Source organism: Ruditapes philippinarum, unplaced genomic scaffold, assembly GCF_026571515.1.
Source record: "Ruditapes philippinarum isolate M1 unplaced genomic scaffold, ASM2657151v2 ctg3865_1_1_1_1, whole genome shotgun sequence".
NCBI lineage: Eukaryota > Metazoa > Mollusca > Bivalvia > Venerida > Veneridae > Ruditapes > Ruditapes philippinarum.
The window spans coordinates 51,815-72,331 of record NW_026859436.1 but is presented as its reverse complement, the minus strand read 5'-3'; the positions used below and the strand labels follow the sequence as shown (position 1 = coordinate 72,331).

The 20,517-nt window shown below is 32.5% G+C and overlaps 1 protein-coding gene across 1 annotated transcript in view; it reads left to right on the top strand.

Annotated features, from left to right (window-relative positions):
- Positions 1-18,320, top strand: part of LOC132756523 (HEAT repeat-containing protein 6-like) — a 29,952-nt gene extending 11,632 nt beyond the window's left edge. The window contains exons 11-25 of the mRNA XM_060747616.1: positions 1,136-1,268; positions 2,947-3,046; positions 3,577-4,105; positions 5,608-5,689; positions 6,487-6,576; positions 8,575-8,709; positions 9,411-9,533; positions 10,310-10,434; positions 11,090-11,250; positions 11,593-11,669; positions 12,246-12,323; positions 12,950-13,171; positions 14,270-14,414; positions 15,064-15,177; positions 16,722-18,320. Coding sequence (XP_060603599.1) covers positions 1,136-1,268; positions 2,947-3,046; positions 3,577-4,105; positions 5,608-5,689; positions 6,487-6,576; positions 8,575-8,709; positions 9,411-9,533; positions 10,310-10,434; positions 11,090-11,250; positions 11,593-11,669; positions 12,246-12,323; positions 12,950-13,171; positions 14,270-14,414; positions 15,064-15,177; positions 16,722-16,780 — 2,173 coding nt within the window. The 3' untranslated portion in view covers positions 16,781-18,320. The remainder of the gene's footprint in view (positions 1-1,135; positions 1,269-2,946; positions 3,047-3,576; positions 4,106-5,607; positions 5,690-6,486; positions 6,577-8,574; positions 8,710-9,410; positions 9,534-10,309; positions 10,435-11,089; positions 11,251-11,592; positions 11,670-12,245; positions 12,324-12,949; positions 13,172-14,269; positions 14,415-15,063; positions 15,178-16,721) is intronic.
- The last annotated feature ends 2,197 nt before the right edge of the window (positions 18,321-20,517 follow it).

The window sequence follows — 20,517 nt, the reverse complement described above, 5'->3', positions numbered from 1 at the left end:
TATTCTCAAAATGTTTCTACACACGGTAGATTTAACGACAGTTTTTTTCAACCCACTGGAACAGCCTTTAAAGAACGTTTCTATGGGAAACTCTCAGGCGAAAACAAATTTAACCACCAAACATAAAGTCCAACTTTATAATAATAATTATATTTTTTCTTGACGTGTTAGAATGGAAATAGATATTAATTCTTCGTGCATTATTGTATAATAATGCACGTTTTTCGTTCAAATGCTTTGTAATTAATCACTCAGGCCTATCGGCCTTCGTGATTATATTACTACGCATTTGAACTCAAACCGTGCATTATTCTACAACAATGCACTCAGAATTGATATCTATTTCCTAAGTCAAATGAAGACTTTTTCCCCAAGACCAAAATAGGTTAATTTAAATTATCCCCTGAAAATGCTATACTGACTGCAGCAGAACATAGGCTAGTTGTTATTAAAGTATTTATTTGTCATGCAGCGTTTAATTTTTTGAATGCTCAGTGCTGTTAAGATTATGACTTAGTTATGACACCAGTTTATAGCATGCGCACTCATACATTTATTCTGTATGACAAACCTTTATACTATCGGCAGCTCGATGGTAGTAGTTTGACATAAAGATCCAGTTTAAAGTTCAAAGCTTGGCAAGGCAGTGATACAAAGTTAACAGTAAAAGAGTCAAAGCTATACACTCATAAGTTGGAGTGAATAGCATCCCTTATGTTCAGTTCTATATTTGTTTTACATTTAGCAGTATAAATGATAAAGCTATACACTCATAGCTGGAGTAAATATCTTTCCTTATGTTCAGATCTACTATATTGATTTTGTTCTATTTGTCATATTCTGACAACTGTAGTTAAAGGGGTTACAGTATCAAAATATTTAAACTGGGTAGCCAATAGGATAGGTCTCTATGCTTTTTAAGCAATCATAATTTTGACTATGTGGTATTTAAGTTTTTGAAGGTGAAATAAGGTAGCAATCAATATATGATATTCAATAACAACATAAAAGATGCCTTCTTATTTAAGATTATTAAGAAATGATGAAAAATTTTGGTAGTAGCAGTTCTGATAGTCAATGTCTTGTTTTCTGATAGTTTGTATTTTCTATATTCTGTATTTTCTATCTAACATAGGGATGATTCTAAAGTATCAACCTTCACACCATTCTCTGTGATATTAGGAACAACAATAAAAGAAATGCACAGATGTTTGTTACAAGCCTTGATTTCTGAAGAATATCCAATGACTCTGACACAGCTGATTAAGGTAAAAAAAAATATTTTTTTTCTAGAATGATATTGTGATTTTGATAAGGAAGTGGTATTTAACTCGACTTTTTTAAAAAAGGGAGAGCTATTGTACTTTCCACGGCGTCAATGTTGTTTTAAATTTTTTGTGTGCAAGTTGGTATATCTAAAACTACTGAAAGGAATGGATTGAAACTTCACACACTTAGTTTGAGAGCAGGAGGTCACTGTCCATGGCCCATAACTTTCACATTGATTTTGACAGAATTATGACCCTATGACATTATCAAGGCTCATGTTTTACTATCTAGTACTGAGAATAGTCAAACACACTGGTTTAGGCAGAATACTAGTACTAAATTATGATGACAGTATGGGTTATGTTTTTGGAACTGTCCATTATCAACTTTAGGTAAAGCAAGATGAATATTAAAAGATGGTCAGCCAACAGTATAGAACCTGGCCAGACTGTCAGGAGAAATGTCTGCCTTGATGTTATTTAATCTTAGGAAAGATTTAGCAATAAATACTAGAACCAATTTCCAAGATATGGGGGCTGGGCAGCACCGCCTGACATAAAATTGAAATATTCTCAGTTGGAAAACTAGCATGTAATTGTTTAGTTAACACTATTTTTTTTTGTTGGTATTTTTATCTTTTTCTATCTCAAATCAATACATACATTTAAACAACAAACTCCGACTATTATTTACACCCAAAACAAAGAACTATGATCATTATTTACACCCAAAACAAAACCACATCATTTATCAGCCACTTATACGAAATATCTTTTCACGTATACGTCTTTTATACGAAACAATACTAGACACCTGGCGAGCCCAAGCTCTAAACAACTTATGATCAAACAAAACAATAAAATCACCACAAAATGAAGAACACCGAAATGACTATTTTTACAACTCTAAGATACCGTATAAACCACAAACATTCATCCAACAATATTAACTTCACAAAATCTAATCAGCATCAGAAAAGCAAACTAAAGCACCCAATATTTACATATATCCTCAAAACAAAGCAGCAACTAATATAATCTTGACAATACCAAACATTCAACCAATATCAACCAATTATATCTTCACAAATAGATATAACTCAATAACCAAAACAACTAATTACAACCAATAAACCCTGATCAATTAAGATCACCACAATTATATTCAACCACTTCAACAAACCAACAAAACTGACTTCAAAACAACAAAATTCTCTTCAAAACAACAAAATTCTCTTCCCAATAAAAAAATAACCGCTACACACTATCAGCGTGTCTCTCCTAACTGATGTAAAATCTCTCTCAAAACGCGCATATTTGCTAGCTTAAACGATTTGACCTTTAAACATGTATACATATTTTATACTCCCAGCAACAGGTTTATAAATGAAACTGTACATTGAAATCTGATACACTTCAGTGTATCGCTGACTCGTTGTAAAAAAAAAACTATCTACAGTGAAACCGTATGATTATTCTGACACAGACTTCACAGATATGCAGGCCTGCTTGGCTGTATACTGGTGAAAAAGGCCTATTAAAGTCCTTAATTGTACATTCTACAAATCTAAATTAAGAGGGGTATAATAATTATGTATGAAGTTATACCAGTTCTGTTTCTGCAGTAATTTATTACAGTTTTCAGCCAATATAACATTTTATTGTGTATTATTTACAGTGTTTTGGAACAATCATAGCAAATGTACCATATCACAGGATGAGGCCTGGCCTGCTCAGTAGAATAATTAAACAAGTGAAACATTTTATAAATCATAGAGGTAAGTTAAATTTTTTATCTTATGTGAAAACAAATCAGTTGGTATGTTACAGCAATTTTACCTGTTGCTATCAATTAACACTATTCAGAGAAAATTTAATCCTTGAAAGCTGTCTGTTTCTAAATGCTTAATTGACTTTTGACGGGAATGTAGTAGTTAAAGTAAGGGAACTTTGCAGAAATACATGTACTTTGTATTGAGCTAAAAGTAAAATTTCTAATAAGTTTAATTTTACCATTCCACTGATAACTTTGTAGGACAGACTTGCCATGTTTTGAATTTAAAACATTTATTGCTAAAATAAAATTCAGTGATAATCTTAAGTAGAGAACCAATCAGTTGAAAACATAGTCAGTATAGAAGATGTGCCAGCTATTGTGACTATACAGTTGATGTTGGCTAGTTTTATTGCAGCAATCATTAAAAGTGTTTTAAACAAAACAGTTACTTGCAAATATTGATAGATTTGATGATAGATTTATTTTTTTTCAGAGATAAGCTGTCATGAAAGTTATATTTATGTATTTCAGATCCAAATGTTAGAGTTGCTTGTTTAACCTGTCTGGGATCTATGGCTGGAATTCAGCCACCGTTGATGGAAGTGTGCCATATAATACAACCTTCACGACCCCCAGTCTCAGCCGTGCAACCAGTTGTTGTAGAAACTGATTCTAGTAACCCTTTAGCTGGTTTACATATACCAAATACACCTGTAAAAGACACTGAATCTGGTTATAGCAGCAGTCCTGTTATTAACTCCCCTAGCGGAGCTCTTCCTTCAGGAGGTACTACAGGAGAATATTCAGGGGGAACAACTCCTAAGAGAGACACAGCTGGGTCATCAGGAATACAGACACCAGTGTTTTCTGATCAACTGTTACAGGCTCATTCTCATGAGATATCATGGGTTGTAAAGTTGTGTATTAAGAATATATTACCTCGCAACACTCCGGATACAGTATTTGGAGCGGAGGAGTCCCTCACTGAGCCAATACCTGTACGACTTGAATCCTTGCAGGTCCTCGCAAACTTGACAAAAGGATATTTTCCAATTATAAGGTAGTTTCTTGTTTTGATATTCATACTTTAGAAATAGTAGACAAACTTAAGTCTCAATAATTCATAATCATAGTTGAATTCAAACAGCTCAGGGTTTGGTTTTAAACCTCAGAGGTCCAAAATGCAAAAGTTTTCAACATAAATTTTTCAACATAAAACTTACTTTTCTTACATAGGTCTTTCAAACGTTTCTTATATTTGAGAATGAATTAAGATCTCTCAAACAATTTTTTGTTTAACTTGTTGAATTATATATATTAAGATTTATTTTTCTATTGAGGAAACATAGACTTTAGGTATAGAAATGTCTAATTCAAGATTAAGATGCAGACATACAATCCTCTTTTGCCCTCTGAAAACATATAATGAAATTTATTTTTTCCCCATAAACAAAGTTTGAAGGGGGTAGGGATATATTAGAGTCAGCTTGTCCACTTGCCATTCTGAATGTTACTCTCACTGCAATACAAGATACAGTGAAAGTTGAGAAAACCGGACGGCTTTCGGACCGAGGGTTTTGTCCGGTTTTCTCAGCGGTCCGGTATTCTCAATGTCCCCTTCAGCTGTTCAAGATCATATAAACCGAGCAATGACTTTCAAAGGATGCTGAACGTATATTTGCATTTTCATGATTATGAGTATGTATACTGCAGTATTGCTAAATAAAGAAATGTTTTAATTGTTTTTGTCCCATTATTGCATATAAATACAATAAAATTTTGGATTTAAACAAACAGCAGTTACCTCATAACGATAAAGTCCGATAACACCCGCATATGTTGGGTAATGGATAATGATTTAACAAACATACATGTAGTTTACTTTGTTTATAATAATTCCCCAATTGTAAATACTGCCTATACCATATTTGTCAGATAAAGATTTTTAAAGTAGGTCTCGGCAAAGTTTCACTGTTTTTAATTAATTTAAATTTGTCACTTATAGACAGCTCTCGTCAACTGATTTTTACTTATCAATTCCTCGTGCATTTTGGCATTTATATAAAACGGTAACATCTATGTTATACCTTAGAATAAACCAAACTGTGAAATGAGACATAATTAACAAATCAAGACAATCATTGTTCCGTTACCGCTCAGTTAGCGTATTAGACACAACCAATTGATAAGTACACAAGGTTATTCACACCTGTGTCGTCCGGTATTGTCAGGGTAATTGTCTATATAATTGACTTTGTAGTCCCCTATCAACCGTCCGATATTCGGTTTTTACAGATTCCGGTATTGTCAATGTTTAATACAATAGTTTAAAGAAGGGAAAATTTGGGACTGAATTATTCGTCCGGTATTTAGAGAGTTCCGATTTTCTCAGCGTCCGGTTTTCTCAAATTTCACTGTACATGTAGCCATTAAAACTTATATAAACTGTGGCAGTTCTAGTTTTGCTTGTTATTTTGTCACTATGCAATACAATTTTAATTTGTTTATATAAATATATTAAATTTGTAGAAACTTGTACATTAATATAAATTATATTTGTAGAAATTGTGTTCCCATGTTGCAAGAACTTGTACATAAATGTTTCTGTGATAATGACCCTGTGATAAAACTACATACAGCAAAGGTAAGAAGCTTTCAGTACTATTATTTCATTATTATATTCTTAATATATCAGTTTGATGTATTCTTTTTTCCACACATCAAAGTCAAACCCCATTAAAGAACCTAGACATTGGCTTGATGTCACACCAGTTGACTGTTTTCTGAGTTTCCTATACAGCAATCACATGAGTATGGAGTTGTGGAATTCAAAAATTGAACTCTAACCACTTGTGGGATTAGAACCTATGACCTCCGGGTTAGGAGTCCAATGCTATACTCTATCACCACTCTCCCTCCACATGAGTAAAGAAACACAGTACCTGTTTGCCTTTGTGTTGAATAAATCAGCCAATCTTCACATTGCTAAATTTATCTAATGCATTTACCTTGTTTTAAATTTGGATATGTCTTTGCAATGTGCTGAAGAATTTGGATATCAAAGTAAAAATGTACCAAGAATAAGTGAGAAAGAGTACATAGTCTGTTTGAAGGATATTCAGTTTAAGTTAGAAGGCGGTATACTGATGACACACTCGAGAAATTATCTTTGCCAGCAGTCAAGAACTTAAGAGTTAACACAGCTTTATAAAAATGAACATATTATTTTTGATTTATGAATAAATAGTAACTATTATTTTAAAGGAAAAATAATCAGGAATTATAAAAGTCATTATTAATCACATCATGTGAAATCTATTATTGGATATGTTCTCTCTAAAAATAAAAATCTCCCTATAAATTTTGTATAATATGTTATGATAGTAAAATTCTAATTGAAACAAATATAAATAAATGAACAATTGTTGTTAATTATTTTAGCTGCTAGATGAGTTTACTCAAGTTTTACTTCAAGATGTGATAAAAACTGAGTCAGAGCAACAAACAAGAGACCATTTAGATAAACAACAGGTTTGATACATTGTTTTTATGTATACTAAAATTCTAAAAAGACCAAAAAGGTAATTGATTGTGTCACAGGGTGTGAAAAATGTGCAGCGTAACCTGGACCCTCAAAATACCAAACCCCTGTTCTACCGACGGCTCTGTCTGGCCACTTGCACATTATCTCCCCTAAATAGTGAATGGTTCTAAACTGTGACAATTGCTTAGAAGTTTATTTCCTTTATTTAGGCCCTCTTCACTAATTGTTAAATTGCTTACTTTTAATCAACAGTCCATCATTAATTGGGCATTAATTATGCCCGATTGTTCTTTTAACTTATACAGTCGAACTTCGTTCGCTCGAACTCGAAGGGCCTGTGCAAATTTGTTCGAGAGATCGGTAGTTCGAGCCAACCGAGGTTGAACTATTATTACGTTGATCATATGTCTAAAGGGTTTCCTAGGTTACATCGGTCGAATGATAAATGCGTCAATACAATTGTTTGTTAGTATATCTGTTCGTCGAATATTTCATATTCAGAATTATTATCCCAGTGTTTTAATTAAGTATTAACGGTACGCTGTGTAAATCTATATTCATGCATATTGTAATTGGTTGAGTTCGATTGGGCAATCACACCAAACTTGTTGAACAATGTTCAAAATATATTTATATGTTTATAATGGGATGAATTTAATTTAAAAAATAAATTAATGAAATATTTATTAAAAACATTTACAGCAGCATCTATTTGTATTCATTTACTAAAATAAACACACATGCAAGAATCATTCTATAAATAGATAACACTTTTATGATTCACTTTATATGAACCACGGTTGTAATTAAATCCGTCCGTGTAAACGTCATTCTTTATTGTCATGCATATTTCACTTATTTCACAAGTTATTTTATTTTTATCGTTACCATAAACGGCAAATCAACAATGTTATCATACAAATAAATCGGTTACAACACCTCTTATTTTGTATCAATTAACCTTAATTACCTTTGTCACGATCACGAGGTGTTAAAAACATGTGTCGCCGACTGTCATGTATTTAGGACATACTGACTTGTCTTTTTGTGTTCGACCGAAAAGGTGTGATTTTCTCTATATTTCTGCCGAAGGGACCAGAGATCAGGTTCGAGAGTTCGAGCGATCGGTGTTCGAGCGATCCGAGGTAGAACAATATATATTATATAGGAATTTTGCCGGGACTGGGCGATGAGTTCGAGGGAAGGGAGGTATTCGAGCGATCCGAGTTCGAGCGAACGAAGTTTAACTGTATATCTTATAAATCTTAGTTGTTTCACCCTCACTAAATATCTTAAATGGATATGTCCATGTATCAATCAGGACAAAAACATTTATCATTGTCAGGGGAAATTTTCAAAATAAATACTGACTGAATAGCAAATAGTGTCTTCTCTGATCCCTTGGGTCCAAAAGGCTGAGAGTTTAGTTCCACTAGAAATTTAAGAAAAATGAAAGGCATTTCTTTATGTGACTTTTACCTATGTGTTAATTGTTACAGATGACATTCTTAATATCCCCATACTTACACCTTAAAGGGTTTAAAGCTGTATCTTAAAAATATTTTTTAAAAATTATTCATCAGTAAAATCATTTTTTTTCCATAATCTTATGGTTGATTCTCGAAAGAGTTTTAACATAGAATATCTCTAGTATTTAACAATTAACACACATGAAAATTGTACGCAAACAGAATAAAATTTTCCAGAACAAAATTTTATTCTTCTATTTTAAGTAGGGTTTAGTCTATTTAGCAATGATTATATGCACCATCCACTTTTAAGGCAATTTACTACCATATTTCTTTCATACAAGTATTTTTGAAATATTCTTTTATAAAATTCAACCAATATTTTTGCAGCAGATATATAGCTTTATACACTTTAATGTCTCTATATTTTATATAAAATCTGTGGTATGTTATGACATGTGTAGACTTTGAATTATATTTATTAATGTTACAAGTTTGATTCCTTTCTCAATATAGGTATTAGATTTTTGGATGTCATTATTGAATGGACCGATACAGGAGATTTTACAGAATCCGGTGCACGGAGCAGTACGTGCTACAATATGTGATTGTATTGCCAACATTGGTGATCCTATATTTATCATGCTTCCAGTAAGTGCTTGATTAAATAATCTCTCTCCTTAGAACTTTTTTTAAGTCATTAACTCATATGAGAGATGTAATGATCTGTAATGTGTATTGTACCACAGCAGGATAACTTTTTACACGATTTTGTACATGTTTATATGCCTGAATAGCTCCACTCAATACCTTTTGAATGTTTGAAACACAAGCCTTCAGCTTTAAAATAGTCACAAATTTTAATAGAGCCAGTCGAGGGGAGCACTTGCCTAGTATTTAAGGTGTCTGCCACTCAACCCAGGGATCATTGGTTTGAGCCCTAATTGGGTCACGATCATGTTTCTTCATATGACACCAGCAGAAAGCAGATTCAAAAGTTATTAATATGTTGAAAGAACTTGTTTTTCGCAATAGAGCTTCAATAAATATGTTTAAACTAATAAAGCCAGTCATTGACCACTGTTGTAAAAGTGGTTGGGAAACAGGTTGAGAATAATAAAGAATTTAGAGCTTAAAAAAATTCCACACAAAATTCAGTCATTCAGTAAAGCAAATTAAAAAGTAAATTTTTACTTGCTTGGGAAAGTTAATGTGTCTGATAAGGTATCTTATGAGACAGTTCATAGGTGGAGAAAGAAATTCTGACTGGCACAGAGTCCGTCAAAGATGCAACAGAATCTGGCCAACCTGTGACCGTGCTTAACTATAGTTTAAGCCTTATTCCTTTCCAGGTAGACAAGCGTATAATGTGTCTTACTGTCGTATTGGGTTTGACCAATGACGAGGACAGGTTTATTAGGGCATCTGCTGTAAGAACGTTAGGTGTCTATGTTCTGTATAAAAGTCATAGAGAAGTAAGTATCCTAACATTGTTCTGTTATACAAACTTTGTTATTAATACATAATATATGTTGTATTGAAAATTGATTAGTGATTTATTTATAGACATTGGTAAGCTCACTCATTGTTAATGGAGGCATTTGTGAGAAGTGATTAAGGTCACTGATTTCAAATCACCTGTCCTTTACCAATGTGGGTTCGAATCACGTATTCTTTCATGACTGGAAGTTATCCAGTTACCTTGCTGAAGGTTGGTAGTTCTACTTGACTGCCAGGCTGTGCCTGTTATAATACACCAAAGGGAGCACCTTAGGTCTTCTGCCACCAGTGAAGCTTGAAAGGTCTCTGTATGACCTTTACAGAGTCTGTGTGACTTAAAATCCAACAAAAACAAATCAGTATTATTTTAGTTTTGAATTATGAGAGGTTTAAACTTTGTTACTATGGAAACTTTACTTATATGGGTACAGATTAAGAAATATCAAGTTTGTAACCAATAGTTTTCAGTTGATATGTCATTTGATTTAATTTTTAACCAGGTTTTTGTAGATCTTGAATATTTTATGTCATTTGTTATGAACTTTAGGATGTATTATTTGTTATAAATATTCGAATGCATCATTTGTTATAAATATTAGTATGCATCATTTGTTATTAAATATTAGTATGCATCATTTGTTATAAATATTTGGATGTATCTTTTGAATATTTGGATGTATCTTTTGTTATAAATATTAGAATGTATCATTTGTTATAAATATTAGGACATATCATTTGTTATAATTTTTAGGATGTATCATTTGTGGCTGATGCTACCAGTGCAATATTGGGTGGTATGGACGACAAGAACATAGCTGTAAGGGTAAAGGCTGCTTGGTCTCTAGCAAACCTCGGAGATGCCCTCGCCATGAACAGGTATATTTTGCATATCACAAAGAAGAGGTTTAAAATTGTTTCCTTTTAAAAAAATGGCTACTGAGATTTTGGTATTCTATCTGTAATGCTCCATGAAAAACCATTCTGATGGAGACAGTATTTCTGTATGGGGAAATTATTTGCCTAACCTATGGATAGTGTTTAAGTTGTCATATGACCTGAAATGTTTCAGTACAACATACAGCCTTATCAATATGACATATCATTATGAAAATCCATGGACTGACAACATTTTGTATAACAACCATGAGATATTACATTGGCTTCACCCTGTCTTATTTACCCAATTGCTTAGCTCAATATGTACAGCATCAGATTTGTAAACCAGGGGTCGCTTGTACACTCCTCAGGTGACCATTGATCTTTGTCTATCACTGCTGATTCAGAAATCATGTTTAATTAGTAATTGGTGTTTTACTGACAAATTGGTTAGCTATCTAGGATAGACGTTATATACTTTCGAGATATGATCAAAAACATTGTTAAAAAGTGCGTAGATCTGATTGACAAACAAAAGCTGATTGAACAAATGGAATGAATAATATTGCATAAAGGAGGAATTAAGGAAAATTAAAGTCTGTACTCACCTTGTTAAAACACCTTTAAATGATTAACTGCTATATTTTCTTTGCAGAGAGGAGGGTGATGAAGATTTTATCACAGATTTTTCAGATGTCCTCGTATTGAATGTGATAAACGTGGCAACGAAAGCATGTCAGGATAGTGACAAAGTTAAACCAAATGGTGTTCGGGCTCTAGGCAGTATTCTAAGATACATCTCCAAGAAACAACTGTGTATGTATTAACATTTGTAATGTGGCAATTAAGTAACAATAAGTAAATAAAAACTTCAGTTTCAAGACTAGAAAATTGAATAAACACTGAATCAACAAGGAAAGGTAATGGAAATACCATTGATTTTTGTACAGTACAGTACAGTACAGTACAGTATATGTATATTTCACAAGGCAAAGTGAGATATATATATATCTATATCTCACATATCCCTTTCATCATTGTTGTTTATATTTATAACTTATTTTCTTTGTCTATACAAACTGCCATTCACAAATATTTTAATTTATGTTTAATAAGTTTAGTTTTACGGCTTATTTAGATAAAACTGTTGTTTTACAGGTAAGGAAGCGTTTAATCAGGCAGTTACATCAGGTGTGAAGGCCCTCGTGAAATGTGTGTCATCAGGTGCTATGAAGGTATGTATCACAGGGTATAAGAAATGTGCGGACTTGATTTAATTGTCACGGCTCAGAACTTTTCACTATTTAGGGGAGAATATGTGTATGTGGCCGGATAGCTCAGTTTGGTAGAGTCACAGTACGGTATTCCTAGGGTCCTGGGTTCGAGTCCCGGTCAGGCTGCACATTTTTCTAACCCTGTGACATAATGTTGATCTGGGATTACTGTCATTATTGTCAATGATAGTGTTAAAGAAATTAGAATATAGCTTCTATACCTGTGTTCATCAGAACTGTTACTCTGCCAATGTGACAGTGACTGTAAGCTTATAGCTTACTTCATAATTGAAATAAATCCTTCATGAATTAAATACAATAGTGGTAAGCCTTTTGATGAAACTGTGCAAATATTTCAATGTTATGTCAAATTTAATTTTGAAAACAAAAATCTCCAGTAAATTTAAAGAATGTTGTTTTGTTTTACCCATATGTCAAATTGTTTATGATATATGATAACTAGAATGGTGACATTGTAGCTTTGAAACTAAAAATAGTAAAAGAATTGATTTTTTTGCAAACTTTATTTTGTTTCAGGTTCGCTGGAATGCCTGCTATGCCATTAGTAACATGTACAAAAATCAAGATCTTTCTCAAGGAACTTCACCATGGAATGTAAGAAGTATTTTATTATACTTAAACATAGCAAAACTCTTATCTGAAAATAATAAGAGAATATAATTTGTTTACTTATGAAAATTTTCCAGAATATTTGAAAGAATATCAAACATTAAAATTGTTTTGAGATGAACATTCTTTGTATATATCCTAGCCTGGAATTAACAGATTTATATCACACTTTGAAATGAATTGAAATATGTAAATATGTCAATTGAATGATTATTAAGTTTGAAAGTCCTCAGTATACACGTAGTTATGCATTTGAGTCATGGTCAAAAGGTGAAGAGCTTTAATGTTACTATTTTATTTTGAGTTTGCTTTAAAAAAGGGTTTTGTTCTGAATTATATGTAATACATGTGAATACTACATGTAATTAATTAATGTAAATCTAATATTGTATGAATTATGCATAATGTATACTATGTAAATACTGAATTTAAAATTCTAATATATTATCAAAAAATTGTTTTGATGGTCAAATATTCCTATTACTGTTATGGTTTGCCTATAAGGTGAGCTGTATGACACTATAACCCTCTAGATTAAAGGGTAGGAATTTTGTTGTGTCATCAGGTAAATACAATTAAGACATACATGTATATTATATTTCCACCTGTAGGCAGATGTTCTTAACGTGCTATGTACGGTAGTTAAAGAATGTAAGAACTTCAAGGTGCGTATAAATGCAGCTATCGCCCTGTCAGCTCCAGCAGATAGGTCACAGTTTGGTGAAGCCAATCTATTCTCCGAAGTCTGGGATGGTGTTATTGAAGCATTTAATACTGCAGAAAATATATCAGATTATATAGACTTCAGATACAGGGATAATCTCATTGAACAGGTCAGATTTTTACATCCATTATGTATGATTTTTTTTAATGTTCATGCCCTTAAATTGTTGGTTAATGCAGCATTGTATCATTTATATTCAAGTGCACTTTACTGGTTTCCTAGCAGTTTCCGTCCCCTAGCAGTTTCCGTCCCCTAGCAGTTTTCCGGCCGTTTATCATTTTTGGCCAGTACAGTCTATTTTTACCAGTAAGGCATCCACATTACTTCATCAATCAGAGAAACATTTGTTTTCTATGCTAAACAGCATTTAAAATAGTACATCGATTTATATGTTTTGAAGTTTTGCCTGTTATTAAAAGTTACATAAGAGAACTTGCGACATTCAAAAATAAGCAACACCTTGAATATCCATGCGCAATAGCTAAGACCCCATTTTAGGTAAATCAATACTTTGGAAAATATTTTTGCAGATGACACGGAAAAGGTTGGGAAGTTCTGTTTGTCTGATAAAATCATCTTAATATTGCTATATGGTACTGAATTATATTCAAAATAAAAGAGGTCCGGAAAACTGCTATGAATTTTTTAATAAAGGTGAAAAAAGGCATTACATTTCAGGTCTATATTCAAATAAAAGCAACATAAAACACATGGCAATGCTGGACAGGTACCTAACTTTGTCCTGTCAAAGTTTTGTACTCCTCTGTAGACTGATTTTTATTTTATTTGTTAAAATGTGCGATTTGTGGCCGGAAACTGCTAGGAAACCAGTATGCATATACACAGATATTTACAGAATGAAATTTTCTTGATTGGTTTTTGTTTTATCTTTGAAAAACATTTACATAGAGGAGGGTGGCTTATGGAATTGCCCTTGTCTGTCCATCCCTCTGAAACACTGTTTGACTGTAGACAAATAAAACAGTGCGATGTGTGGGGGCATTTTTGACTTTGAACACATTTTAAGCTGTAAAAGCGTGAAATGGTAAAGGTTATATTTGTGACACTTAAACTTAAAAGTTAAAGTAATGAAAACGTAGATTGAAGTATTTAATCATCAAAAGAAAATGAGAATATTTACGTCACAAAAAAATGACAATGTTTTATCAGTTGCTTAAATATAATGCATTCATTTTCATTCCCACAGATATGTATAGCTGCCTTACATTTACTGTGCTTGGTAAAATGTGATGATCTAGAGGAGTTGTCCCCCTTGTTACACAAGAAAGGAGAGTCTCTGGCAGCATTTCTGGATAAATATTACATGGCAAGACAGAAAACCTCCCAGATGGGTAAGACCTTAATATTTCTGTCATATAAGACTGGATTTTCTAGTGTTTTAACCAGCACTGTAAAAATGGGGTGTAAGATGCATTGCATGCTTTAAATGATGTGCTGCCATCATAGATCAAGTTTAAAATTCATATGTTATGACAAGAAAACTGTATTAAATCAAAATGTTAGTTTTTAATATTTCTGTTCAAAGTATGAACTAAAATGTAAGAAAGAGAATCACACATTCCCTGCTGGTGAAGAATGGAATATCTGGCTCTCTGATATCTGTTTAGGGGAAACAGTTTATCAGTTTCTGGATATTCTATTATTCTGTATTGGCAGCCATTTTGCAGCAATCTTATGTTACTATTACATTATTGATGATGCACATGTAGTTTGCCCTTGTCAGCCTCTCCATTTCCCTGACTGACAAAACAGTGGATTGTGGGTGTCATCCATGTTCTATGGACATATTTCTAATTGCATTCTGATTCAGTATTGAAATAATCTAATTATGAACAGTTTCAAATTCAAAACCCAGTCATATGCATGACACATACATGTAATAGCTTAAAGTATGATAAGGGGTTGAATTGAATCATACATGTATTTATAATATTTTATACTAAAATTATAGGGTATTCAAATTAACTGGTTTTATTTCAGATGTACATTTAGAAAAGGCCAAGGTAAGACTAGAAAGCCTGGATAAAGAGGTAAAATCAGAGGCACAGACAGACATATTACACATACTTCACATGTGTACACAACTTACAGAAGGTAATAGTTTCTCCAATAGTTCTATTAGTTTGACTATTTGTAACACAACTGAAAGGGATTGGTTGAAATATCACACATTTGTTCTATGTGATTATCATGATGGGCACAGATCCCATAACTCTGCGTTACCTTTATACAGAGTTATGCCCCTTTTCTTACTGTCTAGCTCTGAGATAAGTCAAGGGCACTTTATTATGGCCAGCTCTTGTTATAATTATTTCTCAAACATTCTACTTCATAGGTTTTCAAACTTCCTGTTACTAGATGCCATAGACATGAAAGAAAAGTCGTTCTATTTAAACTTTTATTATGCCCCCACAATGTGGGAGCATATAGCGTTGCACTTGTCCGTGGACCGTCGTTCAGTCCGGTCCGTTCCGTGACGTCCCCGAAATTTCTTGTGAAGCGCAACTCCCTCTTAAACCGGATGGCAGATTTTGTCTTAAAACTAACAGGGATGAACAACCTTAATGTGTAGATGGTAGTAAAGGAAGGAATTTTCGCTGCGACCAATTTAACAGAATTATGGCCCTTTGTTGATTTTTTCACTAGATACTATGTAGAAATTTTTGTGAACGCAACTCCTCTTCAAATCCGGATGGCAGATTTTGCTTAAACTTACAGGAATGAACAACCTTAAGGTGTAGATGGTAGTAAAGGAAGGAATTTTCACTGCGACCAAATTTTACAGAATTATGGCCCTTTGTTGATTTTTTCACTATATACTATGAAGAAATTTTTTGTGAATGCAACTCCTCTTAAAACCGGATGGCAGATTTTGCTTAAACTTCCAGGGATGAACAACCTTAATGTGTAGATGGCAGTAAAGGAAGGAATTTTTGCTGCAACCAAATTTAACAGAATTATGGCCCTTTGTTGATTTTTTTCAAATTATATACTATGTAGAAATTTTTTGAATGCAACTCCTCTTAAACCTGATGGCAGATTTTGCTTAAACTTCCAGGGATTAACAACCTTAATGTGTAGATGGTAGTAAAGGAAGGAATTTTTGCTGCGACCAAATTTAAGAAAATTATGGCCCTTTGTTGATTTTTAGTTTTCAACTTGTGGCACATGTAGTCCAAAAAATATTTGACCTAGAGTCATAAGATTGACAGAACAGTGGCGTGTGGGGGCATCCGTGTCCTATGGACACATTTCTAGTTTTTAAAGTGACATTATGCACATTTTTTTGTTGTCAAGTTAAGCTGCTTTAACTGTATATTTAAAAAGATTTTCTATTATAATGGGGATGGACCAGTAATTGATAATGACAAATAATTAGGATAAAATTAAGTAACTGCCTAAAGTATAAAGACTGTCCCACTGTTTATCAAGTGACTATTACAGATAAATTATGATGGATATTTCTAGAAATGTCTCTGAGTCTCATATTTATTATTTTTGCAATGCGGAATTGATGGGAATATAAAATTAAAAACAATGATGGAGAAATGAGAAGATATTTTAGCTTATAAAAAATGGGGAACTGCTTTGGTTTCAAATACACTTTTATCTTATGTTGATTTAAATTCTAATTGCAGCGGTTGAAGAGGATATAGAGAAGTCACATATAACAGCGTTTAAACAGACTTATGATTGAGTGTACAACTATTATGACATCTGTAGGGGCTTGATTACACGTTTATCATGATGAACAACTTACTCTTTTTATCACTTTGGACTAGAGTGGGAGCAGGGTTGCAGGATTCTTTTAATAGAAAAACTACACCTGTCAAAAAATCACTTTAGACTGGACTTGAGAAAAAGTGCAAGACTTATATAACATTTATAGAAAATTTGTTTATTGAGAATGTTTCTGCAAAATTAATTGATCATTTTTTACATGTTAATTATTAAGTATTTTTGTATGCACATAATTATTTTTTGAAAAAAGTGTTTTCTTCAAAAGAAAATCAAATGTATTTGTTTTCTGTATGCTAATTTATAAAGATTTATCAATTTTTCACAATTGACATTTATTGTACAGTAATATACAAATGTATATGAACAATCTATTTTATTTTAACTTTTTTATTATACATTATATCAAATTATATTATTGTCAATGATTTGTGTAGATAAGCTTTTCAAGTTTTGTTTTATTTTAAATTTATCCTTTATGCTTATTTGCACAATGCAATATTACCTGTTTTGTGGCCACCTGTCAAAAAGGTCCATGTCTTATATTTTTAGATAGAAGTCTTTGTTACTGTATGATATATTGCAGTTTGAGTTCTAATGTGAACAAGATAGATAAATCTGGTATTAATTGACCTCAACGCTCAAGGAGTTTCCTCCCTTTGATTGGAAAAAAAGTCCAGTATATATAGCAGAATCATTGAAATAGATTACAAATAAAACGTTAATGAAATAAATTCTTATCTTAAATGTTTAATATTATAATAACAGTGTTTTATAGAAGAAAGGAAGGCTTTATCCTCTGTCAGTTACATGTGTTTTTGTATTTTAGTTTTATCTGAAACCTGCTTAAAGGCCCATTATGCCTCAGAAGTGCTATCAAATTTATTTCTCAAAAACTTCTTATGTTTGGTATCTCTTTAAAGTACCTAAAATACACTTTTGCCATATAAATGACCTACCTTTTACTTCTTTTGCTCGGTGGTAATTTGTAGAATTATAGTGATTTAGTATTTTGTATGGAAGTCAATATACTACTTTGTTTACATTTTGCTACCTTTATGATACATCAATGCACATTTTCCGCTCCTTTCTTCAGTTTTAAACAACAAACATGCTCTAAATATATTAATAAAAGATTTTTAAACACACATGTATTTCACATTTCTAGAAAATTAAAAAGGTACGGATTTCTGAGGCCTTCTTGCAAAATACAAACTGTAAGCAACAAACAGTATGGAACTCTGCATGTTTGGTTTTGTGATGCCTTCTTGTATTTCGCCTTATAGTTTGGCAGTGACTGTAGCTGATGAAGATGTTACCAAATACTTGTTATTGTCAGCATTTTAGTCAGCACCAGCGTTATTGTCAGCGAAAGTTTTTTTTTTATTATATTCTCTTTTGTTGGTGCTTCTTCTATTTTATTGTTATGATTCAGAATGTTAGTTGTTCTTTGCTTTGACCAACATGCATATTGCTAAATAAAGTAAATAGAAATCAGAGGTTTCTTGTGGGTTTTTTTTAATTCCCTAGTGGAGAGCAACTAAAGTCTGCATATTTCATATAGTAATGTATACCTTGTTTTCGATGTTTGAAGAGAAATTCGACTTCAAAGCAGCAATCATACAGCTGAAAGTTCTCTTAATAAAGACTAACAATAATGGGTACAAATTGCTAGTAAGTGTAAGTTTAATCTTCCTTACCAAATACATTACCTGTAATTTGTCTAAATATGCAGACTCTTACTTCAATACTTAATAACGTGATTAAAATGGTTGATTCGAATATAATTTAGTTTAATAATATTTTATTGCTCTTTGAATACAATTTATAACATTATTTCCACAAAACAACATTTTTAACAAAGGGCAAAAGGGTTGAACAACAAGTTCTAGCAACATTAGTAACTGTCCTTCCCTTAAGCATTATAAGATATAGAAACGAAAACATGTTTAAACACTATACACATGAGCAATTACAAATATTAAGGCGGAAACAAAGTAGCGAATAGAATTCGACATCAAATTTAAGAGAAAAAAAAAACAACAAAAAAAAAAACATTTGCTTATTAATTTTTTAAATAAAAAAAAAAATAGTAGTAATTTTCCTGCACTTGCAGTATGTGATGGTTTGTATGGCTGTCAAAATATGTCATTTATAAGGGGAATATAATTTGCATCAAACAAAAAAATTCACTTGGATTGTGATTTTTTTTTTTGCATTTCATTGAAGCTACATTAAATAAATTTCATAAAAACAGAAATGGCGACATTTTATAAATAAATTTGGTTTCATATCGACTCCAGATTTTATTTTGGTGTCAAGACAACCAAAATAAGTTTTATAAGCATAAAAAATGGGCGAAATCGGAAGTACAATAATAATTATTTCTGCTTGCATGAGAAACTCCGCCCTCGGTTCATCCGTACATCAATATTAAAACAACAAATATGACTATGTGCAGCAGTTCTAATCTAACGGTATATTTCTGCATTGTAACGGATATTTTCATACAAATTTAATCCTTTTTATGAGATGATTATTTTTTTCTGAACCACAGGCCTAGTTCACCGTGAAGCTAAAACGGTAAAAGTGTGTTTGCACAAGAAAATCTCATATTTACTGTGTTCCAGACAGCATCTATAACACTGTGAAGAAGTGATTATTGTCTTCATTTGCATGCTAAAATTCGTATACGAACTTTAGTGTTACCGTGGGGTTTTCCGTTTAAAATCCTAATTTATGAACAATATTTGATGAGATTTACAACATAACTGTTAAAAAGGTTTATTATAATGCTTGTTTTTTAGGCCGACGGCAAAATATTTTTACATATTTATTTAATGTAACTATTAATATATTTTTCCTAAGCTTTGTTATTTCAGTTTACTCATTCACGGGCATGCTGCTTAGAATGTTTTTTTCCCCAAATAAATGGGTCAGTGAGTTTTAATTGCCTGATTAATCCAATTTTGAAACCTATATCATAATTTCATGTCATAAAACGAAATTTGCTTATTTTAGATTGTAAGCATATCTCAAAGAGGGTCGCCTTGTACAATCAGCTTGTATTCCAGTGCTGTTTTTTATGCCCCCACAGAGTGGGAGCATATAGCGTAGTACTTGTCCGTCTGTCCGTCCGTACGTCCGTCCGTCTGTCCGTACGTCCCGAAATCTTGTGAACGCAACTCCTCTTAAACCGGATGGCAGATTTTGCTTAAACTTCCAGGGATGAACAACCCAAATGTGTAGATGGAAGTAAAGGGAGAAATTTTTGCTGTGACCAAATTTAACAGAATTATGGCCCTTTGTTGATTTTTTTCACTATACATGTATACCATATAGGAATTTTGTGAACGCAACTCCTCTTAAACCGGATGGCAGATTTTGCTTAAACTTCCAGGGATGAACAACCCTAATGTGTAGATGGTAGTAAAGGAAGGAATTTTTGCTGTGACCAAATTTAACAGAATTATGGCCCTTTGTTGATTTTTTCACTATATACCATATAGAAATTTTGTGAACGCAACTCCTCTTAAACCGGATGGCAGATTTAGCTTAAACTTCCAGGGATGAACAACCTTAATGTGTAGATGGTAGTAAAGGAAGGAATTTTTGCTGCGACCAAATTTAACAGAATTATGGCCCTTTGTTGATTTTTTCACTATATACTATGTAGAAATTTTGTGAACGCAACTC